This window comes from Aythya marila (assembly GCF_965140915.1).
Source record: "Aythya marila genome assembly, chromosome: 5".
NCBI classification, from domain to species: Eukaryota; Metazoa; Chordata; class Aves; order Anseriformes; family Anatidae; genus Aythya; species Aythya marila.
The window spans coordinates 63830583-63853773 of NC_139046.1; the positions used below are offsets into that span (position 1 = coordinate 63830583).

General features: G+C 34.7%; 1 protein-coding gene across 4 annotated transcripts in view; it reads left to right on the top strand.

Moving 5' to 3' along the window:
- USP47 (ubiquitin specific peptidase 47) overlaps positions 1 to 23191 on the top strand; it is a 54387-nt gene that overhangs the window by 9854 nt on the left and 21342 nt on the right. For 2 of the 4 annotated variants that reach the window (XM_082760787.1, XM_082760788.1), the window contains exons 2-15: positions 2725 to 2784; positions 5815 to 6018; positions 6879 to 6992; positions 8117 to 8255; positions 10531 to 10627; positions 11370 to 11515; positions 12339 to 12418; positions 13237 to 13386; positions 17366 to 17461; positions 17557 to 17709; positions 18405 to 18572; positions 20797 to 20928; positions 22076 to 22152; positions 22432 to 22487. In XM_082760787.1, the coding sequence (XP_082616913.1) occupies positions 2725 to 2784; positions 5815 to 6018; positions 6879 to 6992; positions 8117 to 8255; positions 10531 to 10627; positions 11370 to 11515; positions 12339 to 12418; positions 13237 to 13386; positions 17366 to 17461; positions 17557 to 17709; positions 18405 to 18572; positions 20797 to 20928; positions 22076 to 22152; positions 22432 to 22487 (1672 nt within the window). Of the gene's footprint in view, positions 1 to 2341; positions 2362 to 2724; positions 2785 to 5814; positions 6019 to 6878; positions 6993 to 8116; positions 8256 to 10530; positions 10628 to 11369; positions 11516 to 12338; positions 12419 to 13236; positions 13387 to 17365; positions 17462 to 17556; positions 17710 to 18404; positions 18573 to 20796; positions 20929 to 22075; positions 22153 to 22431; positions 22488 to 23191 lie in introns of those variants that run through there. The other 2 variants (XM_082760789.1, XM_082760790.1) reach the window with 2 other exon arrangements.

A 23191-nucleotide genomic window follows, 5' to 3' on the forward strand; every position in this document is an offset into this window, starting at 1 on the left:
CTAATTAACTACAATACAGCTGCAGAGGTACCTGTGTTGAGTAACAGCTCATGATGCTCTGACAGAGTTAACTAAGTAAACTCTCTTTCAAACAGTTGCTTTCTTCCTCCAAAATGCAGTCAAGTACATGTCAGATTTGTTCTCTTTTGTAGGTTAGTAATTGCAGCAATGTCCGAAGCGGTGGAGGACTTCTGTTTGGTGCTTTGCTCATTCCAAAGATATTTTTAGCCACTGTGTTGCTTTCCAGGAGCATGTACCTGCTTACCTGGCTGTATCAGAGAAACTGGCCCTTGAAGAAGAATTTTTGCAGGCCTGGCAAAAGCATGGAACATGACTAGCCCAGCTGGGGGGATGAGTGAGTTGCAAGCTGTAAGGGCTCTGAGATCCACTGTTCAGAATGCGTAAGGTGAAGGGAGCTTTTAGACTGGAGATGGTAACGTAGCTCTGTGATTTCTCTCTTTGCTTGCTGTGTAAAAGTTTTTGGCCTTCCTGTTCTTTGTTAAACATAGTGCTGCCAATATGCCTTGCCTAGATCAGTGGACTGGACATCTTGGAGCAGGTGAAGAAACTGCTGGAATGTAGTTGTGGTTTCTCAAGGGGCAGATCTGCAATAATTTGTTATCATTGAAAAAATTGAAACTTCCGGTCAGTTGAACTATAGTGTCTGAGTGTTTCTATACTGTGGTACTTCAGAGATAAAATCAGACTACTTTTTGTGACTTAAGCTACCAAATTTAACTATATTTTCAATTGGTGAAAACTTATACCCAATCAGTTACACAGACTTGGAATGCACACTCCAAAGTTTGCATAGCAGTAATGTGATAGACAGTAGTCACTTGTGTGCATTTTGTATAGTCTTAAATTGCTGATGCTACATGAAGTTTGAGAATTGCAGCTTTAGGCTTAATCATCCAAGTCATTTTGTGAATGTGAACATGTTTACTATTGCTACTTGCTGCTGATCTCTTTGCGTTTCCTCTGTTACATGATTTGTGAGAATTATTTATAGAGCGTGGACATTAGAAACTACTAGTGATTGTTTTAAGTCTCGATAAGCTGTTAACTGTGCTTGGCAGCCAAAGTTTGCACATCTGTTATTTAAACTCTTGACTTGAAATTTGTAATTTTTGCTTACTGATTCGTGCTGTTGTTTTCTTTCTTCTCCGTTTGCAATAATGGAATTCGAAAACTTCAAGTACAGTATACATGAAGTTTGAGCTTAGCTTTAAGTTTCAATCTCTGAAAGCTTTACAAAGACTGAAACAGGAGTTAAATTTTGGGAGAGTCTTCCCTCGTTTGAAAACAAAATGTTTCTTTCACTTTGTCCTCTTAAGGCTAGTAAAATGCCTGCTGTGAAATTTTAATGAACTTAGTGGTTCAAAGCTGAAAAATGGCAAGCCACATCTAAAAGCAGTGTTAAGATGTATGTGCTTTTGCATGACAATATTGCATCAACATGTATCTATATAGATCACCAATTTGATATGTTTTGTTTAAGGTACATGAGGAAAATGCTTATGTAGAACAGCTCTCTGGAATGTCTGCAAATATCCAACCTGTTTGTTATTTATATGTTAGTATTATAAAAACTGTTTTCCAAGTCTGGTCTAAAACGTAGTCGGAAAATTCCTACCACGGTAGGAATTCAGGAATGTAGGTTTCAGAATCTCATCTATACAAATGGGAGTGTGGGATATATGGAGTGACATGGGATGAAAGTGTCAGTGTTTTAATATTTTAGAAGGCTAACATTTAAAATTGCAATTTTTTAATATAATATAGAACATACTTTGAGTATCCCAACGATTTGACCAAAAGACTAACTTGAGAAGAATTCTGTGGTAAATAATCATAGAATGGTTTCCCAAACTGCAGCCTTAAGTATCCATTTGCTTTTCTGTTTATGCAGTGGAGGGCCTGCAACTCAAGTTATTAAGCTACTATCATGCGTACTTCCAAATTTCTTCATTTTCTCTTCTTTTATGGATAAATAAAAAAACCTCAGTGCTTCAGATTCAGAAACCAATTAATTTGATGTCTGTAGTTGGAAAACATTTGTATGCATAATGCTCATTGGTGCATTTTGGTGGTGTGATAGGTACTGAGGAAAACTCTCTTATAGAAGAGAGTTTTACTTTTAAGAGTTTAAGGAATAAGTGAAGTCAGTAATTTTATCCCTTTATTATTTCCAGTTGAATGCTTCAAAATGGGTTCATACTAATATAAACTTTCCTACAGAAAGTAATTGAGCCAAGAAGGAACAGCTTCATACAGAACTGGCTACCTTCGTAATTTATAAATGCAATGCCAAACTGAATTACAGGATTATATGTTAATCTTGCACTAAAGCCATTTCAGGTAAAATATTTACCTTTGCAGGGCCTTTTTAATATAACAAAGGAATGTATAGTATGAATTTACTTCCTGAACTGTTTTTTATACACTTGCTTTTTTTACTTCATGAAATGTGGTCTGTGGTTACATCCCAACTTACTAACATCTTGTGATGACTCAGTAATGATTTAAATGTTAACATGTTAATCGAGAACTTGTTCTGTTGTTACAATGGTTGGAGGGTGTTCCTTTTCAAGTTACTCTGCATGTGGTGGTTTGGAATTTAGTAATTCTTTTATTTACACTATAAAACTGATTTCATGGGGAAAAAAAAAGTTACTATTTTAAAGAATTATGACTTGTTAATTTTGTTTTTATATACTATAGGATATGTTTTGGAGTTGCAGACAGAGTATCTTTGCTGAAATGAAGAAGAAATTTTCACAGGTAGACAGATGAAATCAACTTTATTTAATAACTAAGATACATAGTAACAGCATGAGGCTGTAGCACTGATTTCTAAGCATGAGCTGAGAAATGAGCATTCTAAGCCAGAGCATGAGCTGTTGAATTCTTTTGCATGTTCTTGAATACCGAGATTATGTACATATTAAATGCAGTCTTACTTAGTTTGAAGCTTCTGCTGTTATGTTCATATGCTTTTACATTGTGTTTCTGTAGCCTTCTAGTTTTTCATCAAAAAATATAATTGTGTATTATCAATTGTATACCAAATTATGTGGTGATTTATTTATTTATTTTTTTTTGTTTACCCTGTGGACTTGATTCGATAATGGTCAGGCAAAGTAGTTCAGAGGTTGATCACTGGCCAGTATTTCCTTTTACAGTATTTTTATTGTTAAGAAATCCCAAATAAGATGTTTGTGTAGACTGATAATTCAGATGGTGTATGTGAAAGGTAGATATGAACAGAGTTGAACTGAGGTTGTCTTTGCTTCACCTATTTACTGTGAACATGAAACAGTGAAAGCTCAAATGATGGCTTAACATCTTTTGCAATACTATCCCTGAGTTAAACCAGTTCACTCTGTCAGAATTACGTCTGAACGAGGAAGAGAGGATTTGTCTGGCATGGAACATCCAGCAACCCAACCAGCAAATCTCTGTAATCTTCTATAATTTGTTCTCTTAATGTTATTTCCTTTATGGAGTTCTCCGTCCATCAGATACGATGAGTATAATTATTTTCTGTATGAGTCAGAACTGATTTGTTATCAAAAGCAATGGAGAAAGCTTGAGTAGGAGGATTTGAATTCATAGGGATCTTCTGCAGAGAGAAAGGGAATGGTGGCGTTGATTATGAGAAGGCAGAACAAAAAGGAATTGAGACTCCAATTAGAGAACTTTTCTTCCTGCTGTAGTCATATAGGGTCAGTACAAAATTAGTGTGGGAACTATATAAACTAGAGTTAACATTTTTTTTCTAGATGGAACTGTATGAGTAGTACCAGATGCCTCTAAGCTCTGCACTGTTGGACCCAGAGCAATCCAAGGTCTGTAGGTTGGAATGGGAGGTGCTTTTATGAGTTTATTGATTTTTAGCTCCTGATGATTTTCTACAGAATAATCAGGAAAGTGGACTACTGAACTGGGCCATAAATTTCTCTTTCGTAACCATACCATGAAAGATTCAAATTGTATACCTATTGTTTGATCAAAAAAAAGGTGGGGGGTGCTCTGTGCTTGAAAACAAAGGGAAAGAATCCATCCTGAGGAGTAATCACTAGTGAAATTTAACTTTAGTCTACATACATCAAACTACTTTTACTCTTGAACTATATTTCCTTAAGGTGTAGCTAATGTTTCAGAGATAGTTTTGTATGTCTTCTTGGAAAGTAGTTCATAAACCTTGCATTCTGCAGTCAAGGTTATGTATGAAGCTGACAAGTTGCCGATTTGCTGGAAGTGGTACGTTGCATATTTTTAAGCATGCAGCTAATGTCCTGTGTTGAACTCTTCGGTGTCCTTCATAAACTTATTGTACTTGAAATTCTTAAGGGAAGTTGGGCTTTAAATCAAGAAAAATCAGTCTAAAGCAAGGTAACATAATATGGATTAGGACAGGGAAGAAGTGGCTGTATTTGCCTGTCTCTGTCAACTTCTTCCTCCTGGTGATAGGAATAGATGCTGCCATTACCTAATGTTTCATTTTTGAGTTGCATGAAGACTATTGGCTGATCTTGAAATTGTGGAGAATAAAGGGATCAGCTAAAATGCTTGTTCCTCTTAATTTAAGAGATTCAGTGTTTAAGACCATAAGGGACTGTACCACTTTGGTCATCTGTGTTGAGTTTGATTATGTAGAAATACACGGACCATTAAAGTTGTTTAGTTCTTTGTAGTTGTTTATTCTATAGTTGTTTGACATGGCCGACGGTTTTAGCATGAACACAGTTCTTGCTGTATATTAATGTTTTATCCACTGAAAGTGGCGATAGTGCTGCATGTATCTGTTTGCCTTTCTTGATGATCTGCTCTTTAGCCATGAAGTGAGATTTGGGTGGTCTGACATGCATTACTAATACTTCCTGTGTCACAAGTTGAAAAGGCTGACTCCTTGCGGACTAATTCTTCCTTTTACTGACCTCGTGCTTTCTTGTGTGACCTGTACTTAAATATTAGTTATTCTTTGTTTTAGAAGCGCAAGTCCTTTCGATAACTGAGATAATTGATTGTATTTCACTAGATCTTTGGCTTCCTGTTTTTTTTTTCAGTGATGAAAATGCCATTTTCCTGGCTTATCTGGCTCTATAAAATTTTACCTCTATTCCATTGCATTCTTCACTCAAGATTGTTACTTTTCTGATTTCAGATATATTGAAGTTGCTGTTTTAGCTTTCTTTACTTTGTTGTGCTTTGAGAACTACATGGTTGCCATTGCTCAATGTTAATTTTCTTACTGTGTTTAAGCAGAAGAACTTCTGCGACTCACCCAGCAGCGGATGTGGTAAAAGAAAATTGATAGTGGCTTGATGAAGAGACTTTTTGTTTTAATGGATGTCTCCAAGCTTCCAAATAATCTTGGAAGCTGCGGTTTGCATTTTGAGAAATAACAAGAGGTGTATTTCTATCTCAACAGCATTTAGGACCATGTCAGAGCTAAACCAGCTTGAAGTGATGATTTGAAATTCTCTTCCTGATTCAAGAATCTTCTGTGTGCTTAAAGGCTAAAGTTGTGTGTTGAACTTGAGCAGTTTATTTCACCACATGTTGATCCACTCATCCAGATTCCTTCTTGTTCTATGAAAATGAAGCATATTTTGACATGTTTTCCAAAACTTGATGGTTCTTTACTTATGAAAGCAGACATAAGAGACCTAGGTCCTCTTTTAGGATCCTTAGGTCATAAAATATAATGCATTTAATTAGTGAAATCTTGTTTTCATTATTTTTTTTATTTAAGATACAAATTGTTGTTAGCTTTACTGACTGAATTGTTGTCTGCTGTCATTTTAGGTAGAAAGTGCTGCTGAGGAGCCCAGAGTGCTGTGTATAATACAAGATACCACAAATTCAAAGACAGTGAATGAACGTGTTACTTTGAACCTTCCAGCTTCCACTCTGCTTAAAAAGCTGTTTGAAGATGTGGCTTCAAAAGTGGGCTATGTGAATGGGACCTTTGATTTAGTGTGGGGAAATGGAGATAATGTAACTGATACGGTATGGCAAAAGTGCTTTTCATTTCCTGTTAATAACAAACATTTGAGGCTTCACATTACAGAAAAAATGTCAGCCATATTGCCTAGTGCATATTTCATAGTTAATTTTTTTCATTAATCCTAATAAAAGCTTCTAGTATGTGCACCAGAGCAGGCTGACACTGCTATTTTGATTTGGCTGAATGTCACTGTTCTACATCCACATTTTAATGTCAAAATGTGCTTTTTATTGATACGTGTACTTAATCAGTAAACAAAACTTAAGATCATTCAAACTTAATGCTAGTTTTCATTTTCAGTATGTATTTTCAGTAATAGTTCATGTGATAATTAACCCCCTTTGTCAGTTTCCTTTGGTCGTATTTGAGAAACTTTCCATGTTTCTTATACCTGTCTGAATGTACTGTACCGAAAAAAGACTAACATTATTTCTTTGCTTTATTGTAAATCAGTGTTGTTTTTGGTTAATATGATTCTCAGAGATGCATTTAGAAAACTTTACAAGATTTTTTTTCAAGAAATAGCTTATTTCAAGACATGCTTGTGCTTGCTGAACTTTTTTTTTTTTTTTTAACAAAAGTGCACGTAGGCTTTGTAGGATTTACTGTTCTGCAGGAATTTTGCAGACCAATGTCTTGGCTCCTGAGTAGATTGTCCATCTTCTGAGTATTAAACTGTACTATAGTACTTAATTTAAACTGTCTTTTAAACTGCCCCCAAGTTCTTCCAGTGTTAATGAGTATGTTTTGTTTCATCTTGTCTTAGTGTGCCAGAAGCTACTTCAAGCAATATACTTGGACAGAATCTGTTAATTGCATATAAATCTGTTTAAAAAAATAAAGCGCTTTATTTTTTTAACAGACTCCAATAGATCAGAACAGTGACAAAACTATTCTTGATGCTGGTTTTGAGCCAGGGAAGAAAAATTTTCTACATTTGACAGACAAAGATGGTGAGCAACCTCATATAAGATCGGTAGGTAAAATCTTTGCTCAGCTACGTAAGCTATAGTGCTCGGAGGATAGATGTATGCTATGTGTATTGCTCTTCTCATAATGTCAGAAAATGAAACTAAATTGGGCTATATGTTTCATATAAGCTACTACCTCAGGAACCTCAACGGGCTTTTAGACTGCTATGTAATGCTTCTAGGTTTATCCTGAATTAAGACCAATTCCACTAATAATGACTTATTTTTACTTTTTATTCATACTTGTTGAGTATTTACATGTATGTAATGCTTTGCTATGGATAATTTTGTAAGATTATATAATTAATCCGACATGTTTAGAGATAAGTTTTAATAATATAGGTTTAATTATACTTGTTCCTTTTCCTGTGATTGTTTGAAAGCAATGTTAGGCCACTCATGGAATTTTCAGAAAAGATAGCGCTGTATCAACAGTAGAATTATTTGCTCCCAATTTTACCTTATTTAAAAATAATAATAAAAAAAAAGATCAGTGTTTCTGCAAGCAATTGTCTGCTGTAACAAAATATTGTAAGATTGCTGTTCCTCAAATATGCGATGTAGTAAAAGATAAACATAGGTAGAGTTTATTTAAATTGGGGATCAGGTAGACCAGTGATATATGGATGTTTATTACTCAGCTCTGATGTCAGCATAAGGCCTACTTAGCCTTTTATGGACTTCATTATCTGGAAAAGAAATGAAACCCAAGGTCAGAATTTGAGGATGATTTTGAAGGAATACTGAATTGTAGTTTTCATACCAAAAAAAGGAACGAGAATTGTATTTTGCATTTTAGCACTCTGAACTTGAGACATAAGAGATGATAAATTGCAAGCTTGCTTGTTGTATGTATTAGAATACTTTATTTGATTATACAGAATTGTAAAGGGTATTTCCTTCCACTAGCATAAATAATGCTTTCTGAAGGAGCTGGGAATTTGGAGGGCAGAATTGAATATTTATTACCCAAACAACTGTAAATCTGCTGTGTTAAAAGTGAAAAAAAGTATGGTATTTTAAGCTGATTTCTTAGCTGTGAGAGAAATTTTCTAGGTACTTCAGTAAAAAAAAAAAAAAAAAAAAAAAAGTATAATTTTTGCATAAAATAATTGCATTTCTGTTTTAGGAGGAATCAGGTACAACAGATGACAGTGTGCAAGACAGATTTATAGGCCCACTTCCAAGAGAAGGCTCTGTTGGCTGTACCAGTGATTATGTCAGTCAAAGCTACTCATATTCTTCAGTCCTGAGCAAATCAGAGACAGGTATAATGTTCTCTCTTGTAAAGGCATTACTAATTTGTTACTATTTTAGTATACTTTGAAATAGCAGCATCTTCAGAATTCTCAAAAGAAATCCCAATCTATTGGGAGGGGAGGGCAGGAGGAGGAACCACCATGCTGATGTATTTTCCATCACATTTTCTATGACATCCTTGCACTATGGAAGAAGAAGAGCTCTATCTCATCCATATCTATTGACAGTGCAATCAGTGCAATTCAAACTGTCAGGGACCCTCAATTTCCATATTAATCCACTGCTGTGTCCCTGGCTGAGAAGTTGTGACTGTATTACCAAAAAGTATTCATCCCAAGCTGTGTTTTCAGTTGCAGCTCAATGAGTACTTGATGCCATTTTGTAAGAGGGGCTGTTCCCAAATCTTTGCAATCCAGATGTTAGCTATTGTCTTTCTCCTGCAGCCCCTCAGTTCTGGTTTCCCTGCTTACACTGTGATTGCCAAGAGATTCTGTCCACTGCCTGGCACCTCACCAGTGAGCAGAGACTCCCTCTGGAAGGGGGAACGCAGCTCAGTGCCAGGGCAGATCCCTCTTTGCTGTACAGAGAGGGGAGGACAAGGCAGCTTCTGCCCAGCCAGCCAGCAGCTGCTGCCACCTCCCACAGTCTGTGTGTTGCAGCCCTTCCCTCTCTGTTGGCTGAAAGGAAATGTTGCACAGTTGAAGTGGTTGCCAGAAGGGAAGAGTAAAAGAAGCTGCCTGGAATCTCATATTTTTCATGGTCATAGCTCTGTTTTGCTATCAAGATATGCACTCCCCAGTTGTGTATGAAGATTGACAGATACTAAATTCTTGTAACATCACAGGCATGAAATATTTGGGAGTATCCCTGTCAAATTTCATACTATTACAGAATCACAGAATTTCTAGGTTGGAAGAGACCTCAAGATCATCGAGTCCAACCTCTGACCTAACACTAGCAGTCCCCACTAAACCATATCCCTAAGCTCTACATCTAAACGTCTTTTGAAGACTTCCAGGGATGGTGACTCCACCACTTCCCTGGGCAGCCTAAGAATCTATTCTAGAGTCTTACTTCATGTTCTTACCCATCTTCTCTACAAACACTCAGCTCGTATTTTTTTTTTTCGGAGAAGCACTAGAATAGTGAGGTTGGAAGGGACCTCTGGAGGTCACCTGGTCCAACACCCCTGTTCAAGGCAGGTGTTCTTAATCCAGCTTTGCTGAGCTGTTAATCCAAGCCCTGCAACATGCATTAGCATTTGCTTTTTATTTTTATATATGCTATTATGTGTCCATAAAGTTGTAGCTCAGTAATAAGACTAATTCCTGGTTCTAAGCTTTTTTGAGCAGATACAAAGCTGACATATTACACCAGTTCATTCTTGCTTGAGATTTTTTTGAGATAGGAATGTTTATCTGCCGCATAACTTTTTGCGTGTGACAAAACTAAGAAGATTAGTTGTGTACAGAGTAATAAATAAAATACACACTTCCAAAGTTAGCCTCTTCAGAAAAATTGCCTGTTTGGCATGGAGTAGCTGCCTCTTCATTACTAATATGAAACTGAGATGTATTTAATACAGCTTCAGTGTATGAATAAGTGTATTTGCTTTATTACATGGTGCTTCAGTATATGTTGCTTGCTTATCAGCTGTTATTAATGTTATATACTTCGGAGAAAATCTTAAAATGACAGTAAGGTTAATACAGATATCTCCCTTTTCAGCTAACAAAACCCACTAATTTTTAGTAGCTTTTCTAGTTACTGTGGAAGATTTAGAGAGATGTATGTGCATTGGCACTTAAGATGTTCGGTTTATAGCTCTCAGGCTTTAATACAAACCAATACTGATACAAATTGTAACTACATTATAACTAGGATATTTTGTAGTTGATAGCTAGGCAGTAAGTAAGCTACTTTACAAAATTTTACAGAAGTCTAGAATTTGTTCATAAAAATACCTATTAAAACTATTTAGTGTTATCTGTGTCTCCATTGGTGGAGAAGTCAACATTAAATATTGTTTATTGCTGTGAAATGTGATTCGTGATGATTAAAGTAGCTCTGTGTAATTCAGAGAAAACATCTGTGTTAAAAACTGGTTTTTTAATGCTTACTGAAGTAAGCAATTGTAAATTGCCTCAATTTATGTAGTACAAATGACAACAGCTGGATGTAGTTCTTGAGTAAACATGATCACAGTTGTCTTATTGTCAACATATTTTATGTGATGTGGCATCTTTTTACATTATTTCCATATCATTCTTTTTGTATTTATAGGCTATGTGGGTCTAGTAAATCAAGCAATGACTTGCTACTTGAACAGCCTTTTACAAACGCTTTTCATGACTCCTGAGTTTAGAAATGCATTATATAAGTGAGTATACATGATCAAAATACATTCCTAATGTCACAGTATGTACTATCTGTCCTGACACATTGTGGTAGAAAAACCTTTTAAATGCCTTCTCTTTTGCATATTGAAATGTATCTGAATGTTAATAGAAAACCTTGATTCCAAAGTGGATAGAATAGTTTGGATAACATGCAAGGATGCAGAAAAGTGAGTAGAGAAGTTATCCTAAGGGGAAAGGAGGAAGATTTCTTTTAATACTTGATACCAAACTGGATAGGCTAGTACATGTTACCTGTTTAACATCTTCAGATTTTGCTGAAATACTAGAATATTATTGTTGTGGCATAGACTAGCTTTTTAAAGCTAGTCTATTGTTGTGGCATAGACTAGCTTTTTAAAGCTAGACTATGCTACAACATATATATATATTTATTTTTTTTTTCCACATCCTGGAAAGATCAAACTTCAAAAGGAGTGTGATACTAATTGGAGTTCATGTCTGTATTTGGGCAGTGAATGGCTTCAGAAGTATTTTACTTGTTTGTTTTATGTTTGTACTTTTAAAGAATAGCATTGTCATTCACTGAAGAAATGGAAAGCAATTTTGTTTAAGGAGAATTTTTGACTTGCTCCCAGTAACAGAGCTTCAGTTGACATCTAATCTGGCAGACCTCTTGAAATGCAATAAGTACTGATTTAAATGTCTTTTTCAGTAATATTTTCAAGTCGTTGTTAATTGTTAAATATCTAATGTTGTGAATAGATGGGAATTTGAAGAATCTGAAGAGGATCCTGTGACAAGTATCCCATACCAGCTTCAAAGGCTGTTTGTTTTACTGCAGACCAGCAAAAAAAGAGCAATTGAAACAACAGATGTTACACGGAGTTTTGGATGGGACAGCAGTGAGGGTAATATGCAGCTATTAAGCTTGTGTGATTTACTTCAGTAGTCCCCTCTTAGGGGCCTAAACTGCTGCTGATGGGGAAAAATACCTAAATAATTAAAAATTAGAATCCACTTCGGATGGAAGCAAAATGGCCTAAGTTGTTGTTTGGTTGTGATTTGTTTTGTTTTTTAAAATAAATATCTGAGAGGTTTAGGTCATTAAAGTAAAATACCTTAGTTTTGTAATTAACCTGTCATTGCAGTTATAAATATTAACTGTTTCTTAAAAAAAAAAAAAAAAAAAATCTCTTCAGGAGAAACTTGCATCTGTTTTGAATCATGAGTGTCAAATGAATGCATTCCAGTGAAGTAGAAAATTATATTGAAAATTCCATAAAATCAAACTCTTTTGCACATAATATAATTTTTCTCCATAACCTGTTAATTTTCCATGGAGTAATTACACAACCGGTGTTCTTACACTTAATGGGGAGTGAGGGGAAAACACATTATTGGATTCTGGAGAATCACCATGAAATAAGTCAGAACCAGTTTATTTTATAATTTCGAATGGTGCATGTTAGCACTTCTGTATACTTATTTATTGTTATATACAGAATTCTTGTTTATACACACTGAACAACTTGGTTGTCTTCTTTTTTTTCTAATTTAATTTGAAAGCTAACTGCTTGTAGAATTGAATGCTGTCCCAATAGTGATTAATGTTGTAAACACCTTGGAAGAGGCTTGAAAACAAATTGATAGCTTTAGGAAGCATTCTGAGACTACAGTTAGTATTGGGTAAATAACTTCTCTTGTTTTAAAATAAAACTCAATTTCTAACAGCATGGCAGCAACATGATGTACAGGAGCTTTGTAGAGTCATGTTTGATGCTTTGGAGCAGAAATGGAAGCAAACAGAACAGGTAATTGTATCAAAACTTTCACTCATTCAGCGGTGTGTTTTTTTTTTTTTTTAAGGATGATTGTGAAAAATGTGAACTCTAAATTCTAAGTACAAGATTATTGGTGGTCTACAGCAGTTACTAATTTTCTTGTTTGTATGGTATCTGTGCTACTAAAACATATTTTTGCATGTTAATTCTATTTTCATCTCCAATTAAAAGTGGAATATTCTGAACTCTGGATATTCTTTATCTGAAGCACTGAAAGTGCTTATGTAACTCCTTTTGTGATAACTTCCTTGCTATCAGTATTTTTTAGCTATATTGTGGGCTCTTGCAGCTCAAGCCCTCTCTTCTAACACAGAAGACAGTATATTCATAACACATTCTACATTCTGATGAGTAGCTAAGTTGTCATACAGCCAGCTTCCATATTTGTAGATTGGCAAATATCTCTATCTTTCTCCACCTCCCTCCAGAGATGCAGGGAAAGAGTGTAATATCAGTGTTAAAAATGTCTGCACGATCAGGCATTCTTTTTTAAAAAACAGACTTAATTTTGATAGTTTTCTAGTCATTCTTAAGATGTGTCCATAAAGGATACCTTGAAGCTTAATGTAAAGTGCTTTGAGAAGCTGTTTTTACGCGTGTGTTCTGCAGTGGTGGGGTAGAGGAATAGGGGAGAGGATCAAGAGATGCTTCCTGCTAGGAAGTGACAATTCTAACTTCATAGTTATGCAGTTAAGACTTAAAATAATAATTTTTAAAAAATCTTGTAAAGCTAAAGAAACATTATTTTACACTTGTTTAAAGCACTGTTAAATATTTGTCTGTTTCAGGCCGATCTTATAAATCAGCTGTATCAAGGCAAACTGAAAGACTATGTAAGGTGTCTAGAATGTGGCTATGAAGGATGGAGAATCGACACTTACTTGGATATTCCTTTGGTCATCCGCCCGTATGGCTCCAACCAGGCATTTGCTAGCGTGGTGTGTACTATTATGCTGACTAATAGTGCATCCATACACACATAGAATACATAATGCGACAGTGGTATAATTTTTTACATGGTAAGTATCATCCTAGATACTCCATCTTGGGGTGTTCGTCTTTGTGCAGTGAACCAGCTAGCAAGTTCTAGAAGATTTTTTTTGGCTTTTTGGTTTATTTTTTGTTTTGTTTTTTCTTTTACCCTTCAATGAGTCCTACTGGTGCATGTATAAGGGGAGGGGAAATGCAACTTTATTGCCTTAGGGCTTCAGTAATCAATTATTTTCTTCCTGATAAAATTTTCATCATTGACCTGAGATATTTTTGAAATCACTAAGTTTTCTTTGGGTTGTTCTCTTTATTGAGAAAGCTGCTAAATTTTAATAGCATTGTTGAAAATCTTAGTGGAGGAAGAGAAGATTGACTTAGAATTTTTTAGTTAACTTGCAGTGTTGTTGCTGTGCTTTTTAAAGTTCACATCTGAAATACCATATGTTTTTAGCAAGAAATTAAATAATGAAAAAAAAAATCCTATTGTATATTGATATTCTTGATCACTTTTGCTCCAGCATTACTGATGTTGGCAAGCATATATATTAGTAAATCTGAGAAAGCTTTTTATTTTTTCCTAGCCCCTGAAAAGGAATTTCATTACAAACTGAAATTCCACTGTTGTGGTTCAAAATATCTGTAATATTGGTGGAGTTGTGAGAAAGAGTTAGAATGAATTGAAGCCTTTGGGTAAAGGTTGTTTTAAACAATCACTTGTTGCATAATTGGCTTACCAAGGTTATTTATTATAGACAAATTATTTTTGCCTTTTGTTTTTAGCATGTTAGCATTTTTTAAGCACAAGTGTGTAGTTCTTAACAGAATACTGTTAAAAAAAACTATCAGAATTAGGTTAAACTGCAATGTAGGTTCAAGATACTTAGTGCTTTAAATACTAATCTTGAGTAGCAGTAAAGATATGAAGGACATCTATCTCACAAAAGAATTCATGTTAGTGAAATCTTTTGAATTTTTTTTAGGACTGCAGTAATTTTTTTTCATACCCAGAAATATCCAGCTATTCAAAACCGTGTTTTGAGCTGTAATTCCAGTGATTGTGACCTTTTGTATAGATTGCTTCCCTTTTCATATTTTAACATGTTTCTACAAATATTTCCCAAAACGAGGTTTTTATTGTAATTTTTATTCAGTGGAGTTTTTTCTGATCTATTCAAGAAAATAATGAAATCCTTACTTTATAATTGCATTCTGCATTTAACAATACATTGTACATGTCTCAGCTTGAAATTTTCTTCACTAGAGAAGGAAGAAGTATATAGCAGAATGCTGTAAAAAAAAAAAAAAGTTCTTTGTATATTTGTGAAAATGACGGAAGCTTGAACAATCAAGAATTTAAAATACAGATTACTTTTTGGTAGCATTTGACAATTCTCCTGTAAATCAGCAATTACTGGGTTTACTCTACAGTGACGAAAATACTTCTAAGACTTGTTACTGAGTTACATGGTTTCAATTTGTACTGATGCTTCAATTTTTGAGCTTTTTTTTTTTTTTAAATTCCTACTCTGATTATATTCAGTTGATTCTCCCCCCTGCATTTGTCTTATTTATAGCAGATGTAATTTTTAGTTTTTAGTCTTCAGCAGTGGGGAGATATGGAGGATACTTGCTTTTGGAGAAGGGAAAGATCGCCTGTTTCTAAATGGAATTCTCTGAAGGTAGTATCCTCCATTGATCCGTAGATGGTGATTTAGTAGGTGTAGGTAAAAGGGTATTTGTGAGAGATCAAAAACTTCACACATGCGCTAATAGGGCTTATAGAAGGGAATATAAAACTTTTTAGACCTTGCTAGTCAGCTCCTGAGGGAACTTGCAGCAGGCGACACAACCCAAGATAGGGGATCTAAGGAGGATACTACCTTCAAAGAACTCTAGTTAGAGGTAAGTGATTTTCCATTACTTTCTTATAAGAGAGAATCGATGTATGAACTTTAAGGTTAATCCGTAGAATGCCACGTAAAGTGTATTATCCCACTGTTCGACATTGTGTACTACCAAAAAATGTAGATACCTGAGATGTCGCATTTATCTATAAATATACATGTATTACTTCTTAAATGGCAGCACTGAAGAACTTCTTGGAAGGATAATGTTATGTTTTATTTCCTAATATGAAGCAACTATAAAAATACTCAGTACGTTCTTAAGGTTTGCATTTTGATTTTTTGATTCTTTATTTCCCAAGTTCGTGTCATATAATAGAACTGCTTAGCTATAACCTTGTTCAGGCACTGAGATCTTGTCAGTATGTATCTCAAGATTTAATAATTTTTTTCAGTAACTGCAGAGTTAGAGGGCATGCTTTAAAAAACCTTAGGTGGTCTCCTGGAGGTCAGTAGAGATACAGACATAATATATAGCTTCTAATTAGATGTGGGTAAACAGGAGCAGCAATTCACATGGATTTTGTTGATACTGGTATGCCTGAATTTAACAGTATTAGACAGAAGCTCAATTTTTTTTTCTTTTACTCTAAGTCATAAAAGTATTGACAGATAACAGCTGAGAGGAGTGGTTGCGCTGAGAAATTAGCTGGCATGCTGAAATTTATGCTAGAAAGAAGCAGAAATGCTTTATAACACCAGACAACTAGTGCTAATTCCAGTAGTCTGGAGGTGTGGCAAATACATTTGTTTTAAGTGTTTTGAGTGTTCATCATCTTTTGTTAGCTTTTTTACTGAGGGTGTAAGAGTGGATTTAAGTAGAATTATGATGACAACTGCATGAACTTGCTTTCAGTGTAGTGTCATTGCCAAACTATTAAGGGTAATTTGAAAATAGGTGACTTAAAAAAAGGAAATATGTCTTAGAAATCTAACTTAGGTTGGTAACAAGGTCTTATATTTTTAATTGTGTTTATTCTTTGGACATGGAAAAACTAGATGAACTCTGAAAATCTGAGATGGAAATTTGTTCATAGTTTTTTCCAGTAAGTTTTACCTAATGGCTATTCATTCATTGTGTAGCATTTCATAAAGATTCTACTCCACCTGTTCACATTTAAACAAATGCTTGCAGTAAGATATCTGTGGAACTACTGGCTATATTTGAATGCCTCTTTATGGAGAAAACTATATCTTAAGTGCCTATCGATGCCTCACGATAATTAGTTTGAACTGTTTGCTATGGCATCTTACTATGCTAAGTGTTCAAACATTAAGAACTAGAGATAGTCTAGAAGTTCCTTCCAACCTGTGTTCTCTTGATTCTGTGACTTACAAAAAGGATTAAACTGAAAGATTAAATGAAAACATACTTATCTAATGATTCATCCCCTATGGTATGGTTTGAAGTGTGTATGTTAAGAATGTTAGAAATATTCAGTAGCTCTGAGACTACCTGGCAATTACCTCTTGAAGGTAATAGTTACTCTAAAAGTAGAGTCTTACAGTTTGGGGGGCAGCACAGCATAAAAGTTTTATCACTGATTTTGTTGAGAAAACTATCAGTAATAAGAATAGAAGATTGTGAAATGTATTAGAATAGGAATTGTATTAAGAAATGTCCTAATAAAAACTAACTTTGGTGTAAAGATTACTTAGGAGAAAATTGGAAGAGATATAAGTCAGAAAACCTGAGGAATATTATGTTTCTCATAAAATGATCGAAAAACATACGGATATTTATACAGCTCCAAAATAATGAAGTTCTCAAGAGCTTTAATAACGTTTTTTAAAGTACAGCTTACTATATGTGGTAAGCAGTGAAACCACTAATATAATGTCGTGTAATGATATTTCATTCAGTTTTTGAGGGGTCTAAAGGAACTATCAAAATCTGTCATTCAAGTTTTGTAGTTTTCAGTGACTGAAATAATTTTTGTTTGTATCACCGTACATACGTTCTGATTTATACCTGCACCGTAAACATTCTTTAAAAAATCAGGTAACATCTTTTTCTTATTAGGAAGAAGCACTGCATGCTTTCATTCAGCCTGAGATTCTTGATGGCCCCAATCAGTATTTTTGTGAGAGGTGTAAGAAGAAATGTGATGCAAGGAAGGTAAGCACTTTCCAGATCGTTTGTGGAAAACTATTTTTGCTAGATACTGATCCTGACAGTGGTAGTAACATAATAATTGTCTTTACTTTGTTTAGGGCCTGCGGTTCTTGCATTTTCCATATCTGTTGACATTACAGCTGAAGAGATTTGACTTTGATTATACCACTATGCACAGAATTAAACTCAATGATCGTATGACGTTTCCAGAGGAGTTAGACATGAGTATTTTCATCGATGTCGAAGATGAGGTAAAGATTTTAGTTTTGGAGAAAAGTCTTTGACTTTCTTGAAGCTCCTTATTAAGGAAATCAAACTGTCAGTCTAATAAAGCTATTTAAACATTCATCTTCATAAAATTTCTTTTAGCTATGATAGTGTTTTAATTTGAAATTTCAATATATATCTGGATTTTCCTTCCTTTTTGAAAAGGAGGCATGTTCTCTAATTGATACAGGATTTCCATGCTTCCCATAAAGAAGTTGTTTCTGATTTCTTATCTTCACGAGAAACTTAAAAGCACAAATTGCTAGGCTTTTCCACATCCTGCAAATCCAGCGTGCAGCATACTTAAATTTGTGTTTAAATCTGTCTTGCTTACAAGTGATAATGAAAATATTTTGTAACTTCAAATGCTGAAGTTAGTCCATAAAACATTAATAATTAATAAAACACTAGTCATTTTTACTGTAATACCTTGACCCTGTCCAGTGAGTTAAAATGGAAGACATCTTTTTACTGTGGATGAAAATACTTCTGGTCAAATCAGTTCTGATCAACGGGGTATGTTTTAATAGGACTTATTAGACCTACGAGTATTTGAATGAACTTCGTAAATGGAATAGGCTAGTATCTGATATAAGCTTGCCATTTTGCAAATATTTTCATTTCTTGTTCCATGCAACTTTAAATGTTGTATAACAGTAGTGTTTGTCTTTTTTTTAAGAAATCTCCTCAGACTGAAAGTTGCACTGATAGTGGAGCAGAAAATGAAGGCAGTTGTCACAGTGATCAGATGAGCAATGATTTTTCTAATGATGATGGAGTCGATGAAGGAATCTGCCTTGAAAGCAACAGTGCAGCAGAAAGAATATCTAAAGTTGGCAGTGAAAAGGTATGTTTAAAAAATGTTCTGGGTCTGGTTGGTATGGAATTAACTTCACAGCAGCCTGTATGATGCCAAATTTTGGAATTGTTACTAAAACTGAAAACACCAGTATTTTAGCTCTTGTTGAATAGTGCTTGTGCAGTGACAAGACTTGCTTTCTTGCTCTGCCCCTGCTATGATATGGCTAGAGGTGGGCAAGAAGCTGGGAGGGTCACATAGCTGGGACAGGTAACCCAAACTGATGAGAAAAATATGCTGAGCTGTATCCCATGCCATGTAATGTCATCTTCAGTAAGTTAAAGCTGGTGATCTGATGATCGCATGACGGTGAGTGAATGCCTTTGCATCACTTCTTTTCCTTTGCTTACTAAACTTCCTTCATCTCCACTGACAAGTTTTCTCACTTCTGCTCTTCTGGTTAATTCCAACATTCCACTCAGGGAGAGGAGAGAGTGATTGGGTGGTTGCTTAGTTGCTGAAAGGAGTCAGTCCACCACAAATATAAATAATTATAAATATAAATAATTGTTACTTAACAAAAGAGAAGCCTGCATTTTTATTCAAATTTCAAAAATTGACACAATGGCAAAGGAAAGCATGCAACTGATTGCAAAATGATACAGATGAGGCCAGGGAACTGTTAAACAATCTCATCCGGAGTTAATATAAAGAAATCAGGCTGCCAGTCAGCCTAGGCTAGCAGTCATATTTTTGTGGGACATAGTTGCTGAAGGTCCTAGAGAAATTTAATTGAGTTTTCTTGCCAGTAGAAAATTCTTTGAATCTTAAGTTTTATGTTAATGTATGCAATGGATACCTCAGGTACCCTCATTCAGTGAACACATTGGAAATTTGGCCAATAATTTTTATTCTGATTTGTTAGAAAGCTGATTGGCCATGACTGTTAATTTTCATTGATACTGAAAGACTTGGATTTTAAACTGTACGTCTGTTCGTCTTTACGTTTACCTTAAACTATTTGAGAGGGTTTTTTGAGTGTTCTGACTACTGTCCACTAGCTGAAAAAAAATTACTTGATAGTCGCTTGATTAGAACAAGGACAGAGTATTGTAATGTATCTGATGCAAATGTCAAGGCCTACTTCTGACAGTAGCTTTGGCCAACTACAGTAAGTTTAGCTGCTTGTCAAGACAAAACAGGCTTAACAGTTACCTTGCCAACTTTTTGGGTTAAGGTATCTTAATGGATGCAGTATAATTTAAAGTATTTCTTCTATGTAATCTAAAAATACTTATTTCTTGTAACACCTATGTGAGTCAGTATTGTTCAGCGTTTTTTAATGTGTACACAGCAATGTGGTATGTCTTTTAATACCTATCTTTTCATTGATGAAAACGGTTCTTAGCATGTTCAGGGTGTTGTGAGGGAAGTTAATGAAGAGTGAATACTGAAAGCTGTTACTGTTTTGCATTATACGTTAAGGGGCAAAAAGCAGTACATAGCAGTATGGTAAAGAAGTAACAAATTCTAAGAATTACAAAAACATAGTAGATGCATGTATAGTTGGAATGAACCAATATAGTTCTGAGTCTGCTTGCCATCCTAATGAAAATGTTCATCCTTCAACTGAGTACTTGCTGTAAAACTTACTGTTCTATGGTTTAGGAATAGCCTTTTTTTTTTTTTTTTTTTTTTTTTAAGGCACTGGTAATTGTTTTGGTGGTTGCTCTTTGGTGTTACTGATTTTTTTTAAACATATGTAGTATGCATTTTCAGGGTTTGTTTTTTAGCCTGAGGATTATTTTCAGCAATGCTTAATGCAAGTTCATATCCTGTTGTGTTATTTTGCTATTTCCTCCTGGGTATGGAAATGAAATAAATTGGTATGTTTCTGTTCTTGTATATCTTCACAGTCAGAGCTTGTTCAGAAAAGAAATAACACTAATGCATTAAGCTGGTTCTTGAAAAAAAGGAATGTATCTCAGGAAGAAAAACATGCATCCATGACTTAAGTTACTTGGTCTTTCTTGTCTCTCTCCGCAGTACAAAGGGGAAATTTCTCTTCATTTCTATTATATACTCCTGTATAGTATTTAGCATATTGTAGCTCAAATTTTAAGTTTGTATTGCAGTAATGTATTTCTGTTACACAGATTTGTTTTTTAATATACAACTATTTATATACTTGGGTTCATGTAATTGTTTTAGTAAAATCATTTGGTTACCTTTTCTTAATATATTTTATCATAACTTTTTCTTTTCTCCTCAGAATTCTCTACTGTATGAGCTCTTTTCTGTTATGGTTCATTCTGGAAGTGCTGCTGGTGGCCATTACTATGCCTGTATAAAATCATTTAGTGATGACCAATGGTACAGTTTTAATGATCAGCATGTTAGCAAGGTAGAAACAATTTTGTTATCTTAAGTAACATAAATGAACCAATGAGCTTGTATTTTTCATATGATTTTTCACTTGTGTTTAACAGTTGTTTCATTATCTTAAATGATCTGTAAATTTTCTGTGTTGTTTTTTTTTGTACATTGTAGTGAAGGGTAGGTATTAGGTAGAATTACTTCCTTTAATTTTCTCTCCCTGCCCTTTCAGTTCTGCTTCCATCCACTGTCAGTGCTGGTTACAGATTTTAGCCTCTATCTTTTTGAGGTTGGGGGCTTTTCAGTTCTCTTCCTAACAACCTCCACCCCGAATTTTAGCATTGTGGTGTAAGTCAAAGAACAGTTCCCACTTGCAGGTAGCAATGTATATCAGCATGCCAATGTCATTTACTAGTTGTGAATTACACTGTGACACCAGTTTTCAGTGAAGCCCCTTCTGTGTGGTCTGTAGTTGCAAGTCAGATTTAATTTTAGTCCTTTTGTCTGAGCCATGATCTATTTCAGTCAGAAATCATGCAGTAAAACCAGAACGTAATAAGAGGTGTCTGGATGGTATTACAGCTGAGTCTACCTGGTTCAGTTGAGACCCTATAAGGGGAATATTCCCCATATAAGGGGAACAGTTAGTTGGTCTTCAACCTTTGATTGTTCTCCTGTTTATTCAGTTTCCTTGTGTTGCCTTGTTTTTTCTGTAAGTGTAACATAGGATATTCTTTCCATGACAATTTAAGTGTAGTTCTCCCTCTATTGTAAGAGAAACTTTGTAAGAAATAGGCTCCAACATACCAGGCCTTATGGTGAATTCTCATGACGTGCCATAAGATGTTGATACTGAGGGAGGGATGATTTATAAAGAAGCCTTTATTCACACACACACTGCTGGATTTAAAATTGGGCTTTCCTATATATGCTAAAAATACTTCCTTGCTTAGAGAAGTGTATTTGTAGATCTGTTAAATTCATAGTAAAATAAAGAGGCAGGTCACTTTGAATTGGATTTTTTTTTCACTCAGCAAATAAACAGATCTGAAATACCTTTTTTAAAAAAAATGATTAATATTTTATTGATAAGTAATGACATTTTTTCTAATGAGAATAAATGCATATTGATTATTGCTAGTCTCTCTAATAATAATAATCTGATTTTCTGTTAGATAACTCAGGAAGATATTAAGAAAACATATGGTGGATCTTCTGGAAGCAGAGGCTATTATTCCAGTGCTTTTGCCAGGTTAGTACTGCAATATTGAATTCTTTTCTGGTGTTTAGCATAATCGAATGATTGACCAACATGCATGTGCTTAACATGTTAGCTAAAAAACAAAAATGGATAGAATAAAAGATGATTAAAATAATATAGTGTTTTTGAAAATCATTTTTGCTTAGCATGTTACTAAGATACATACAGCATAGTTCTTTACAGGGTGGGCAGGGGGACCAAACCGGCTTTTGAAATGAATGTTGTCCTTCTATCTGATAAATTCAGGTAACTTTTTTTTTTCTTTACCAGCTCCACAAATGCGTACATGCTAATATATAGACTGAAGGATCCAGCAAGAAATGCAAGTAAGTATGCTTTGCAGTTCTTAACTAATAAGATCCTACTTCAGGAATAGACACTAACATAGTGTCTCCCTAATTTTTTTGAGGATGGTGGTATTGGTATTTTTAGGGTAAGTTAAAGTAGTTTTCATATAGGGAGCCTTCTATTACAGCTTTTAATTACTCTTTTAATAGCAAGCCCTTGTGATCATTAGGAGGTCACCACAAACTAAACTTTCTAATTTTTTTTAGTATTTTATATATTGTGGATTTGAAAGACAAACATGCTGGGTGACACAAACTACAACTGTAATGCTGTACTAGTGCCTGCTTAATAATAGAATAAAAATACTGACTTTAAAATGAGTCAATAATGAGAACTTCTTAAATTTTAAAATTTTAAATGAGAATGTAATAATGGCAGGTTAACATTTTATAACCAGACCTTATTTTTTTGTTTGTTAGGAGGTAAGGGAAGATACTATAAACTACACAGTGAAAAACAGATTTGGGATTTCATGTTTTTTGTGCCACTTATTTAATTTTTTAAATTATGCCACTTATTTTTATGCCCTAATTTAGTACACCAAGTTTTAGAGGATGACTAACCCCATATAATAGTGGGATAGTGGGCAGGCTGTTTATTTTTTCAAGTATGTCCCAACAGAAAAGGAGAACTCTATTTGGTTTCAAAACTGGAATATCTCTTTGGAGGCCTAATTTCAAGA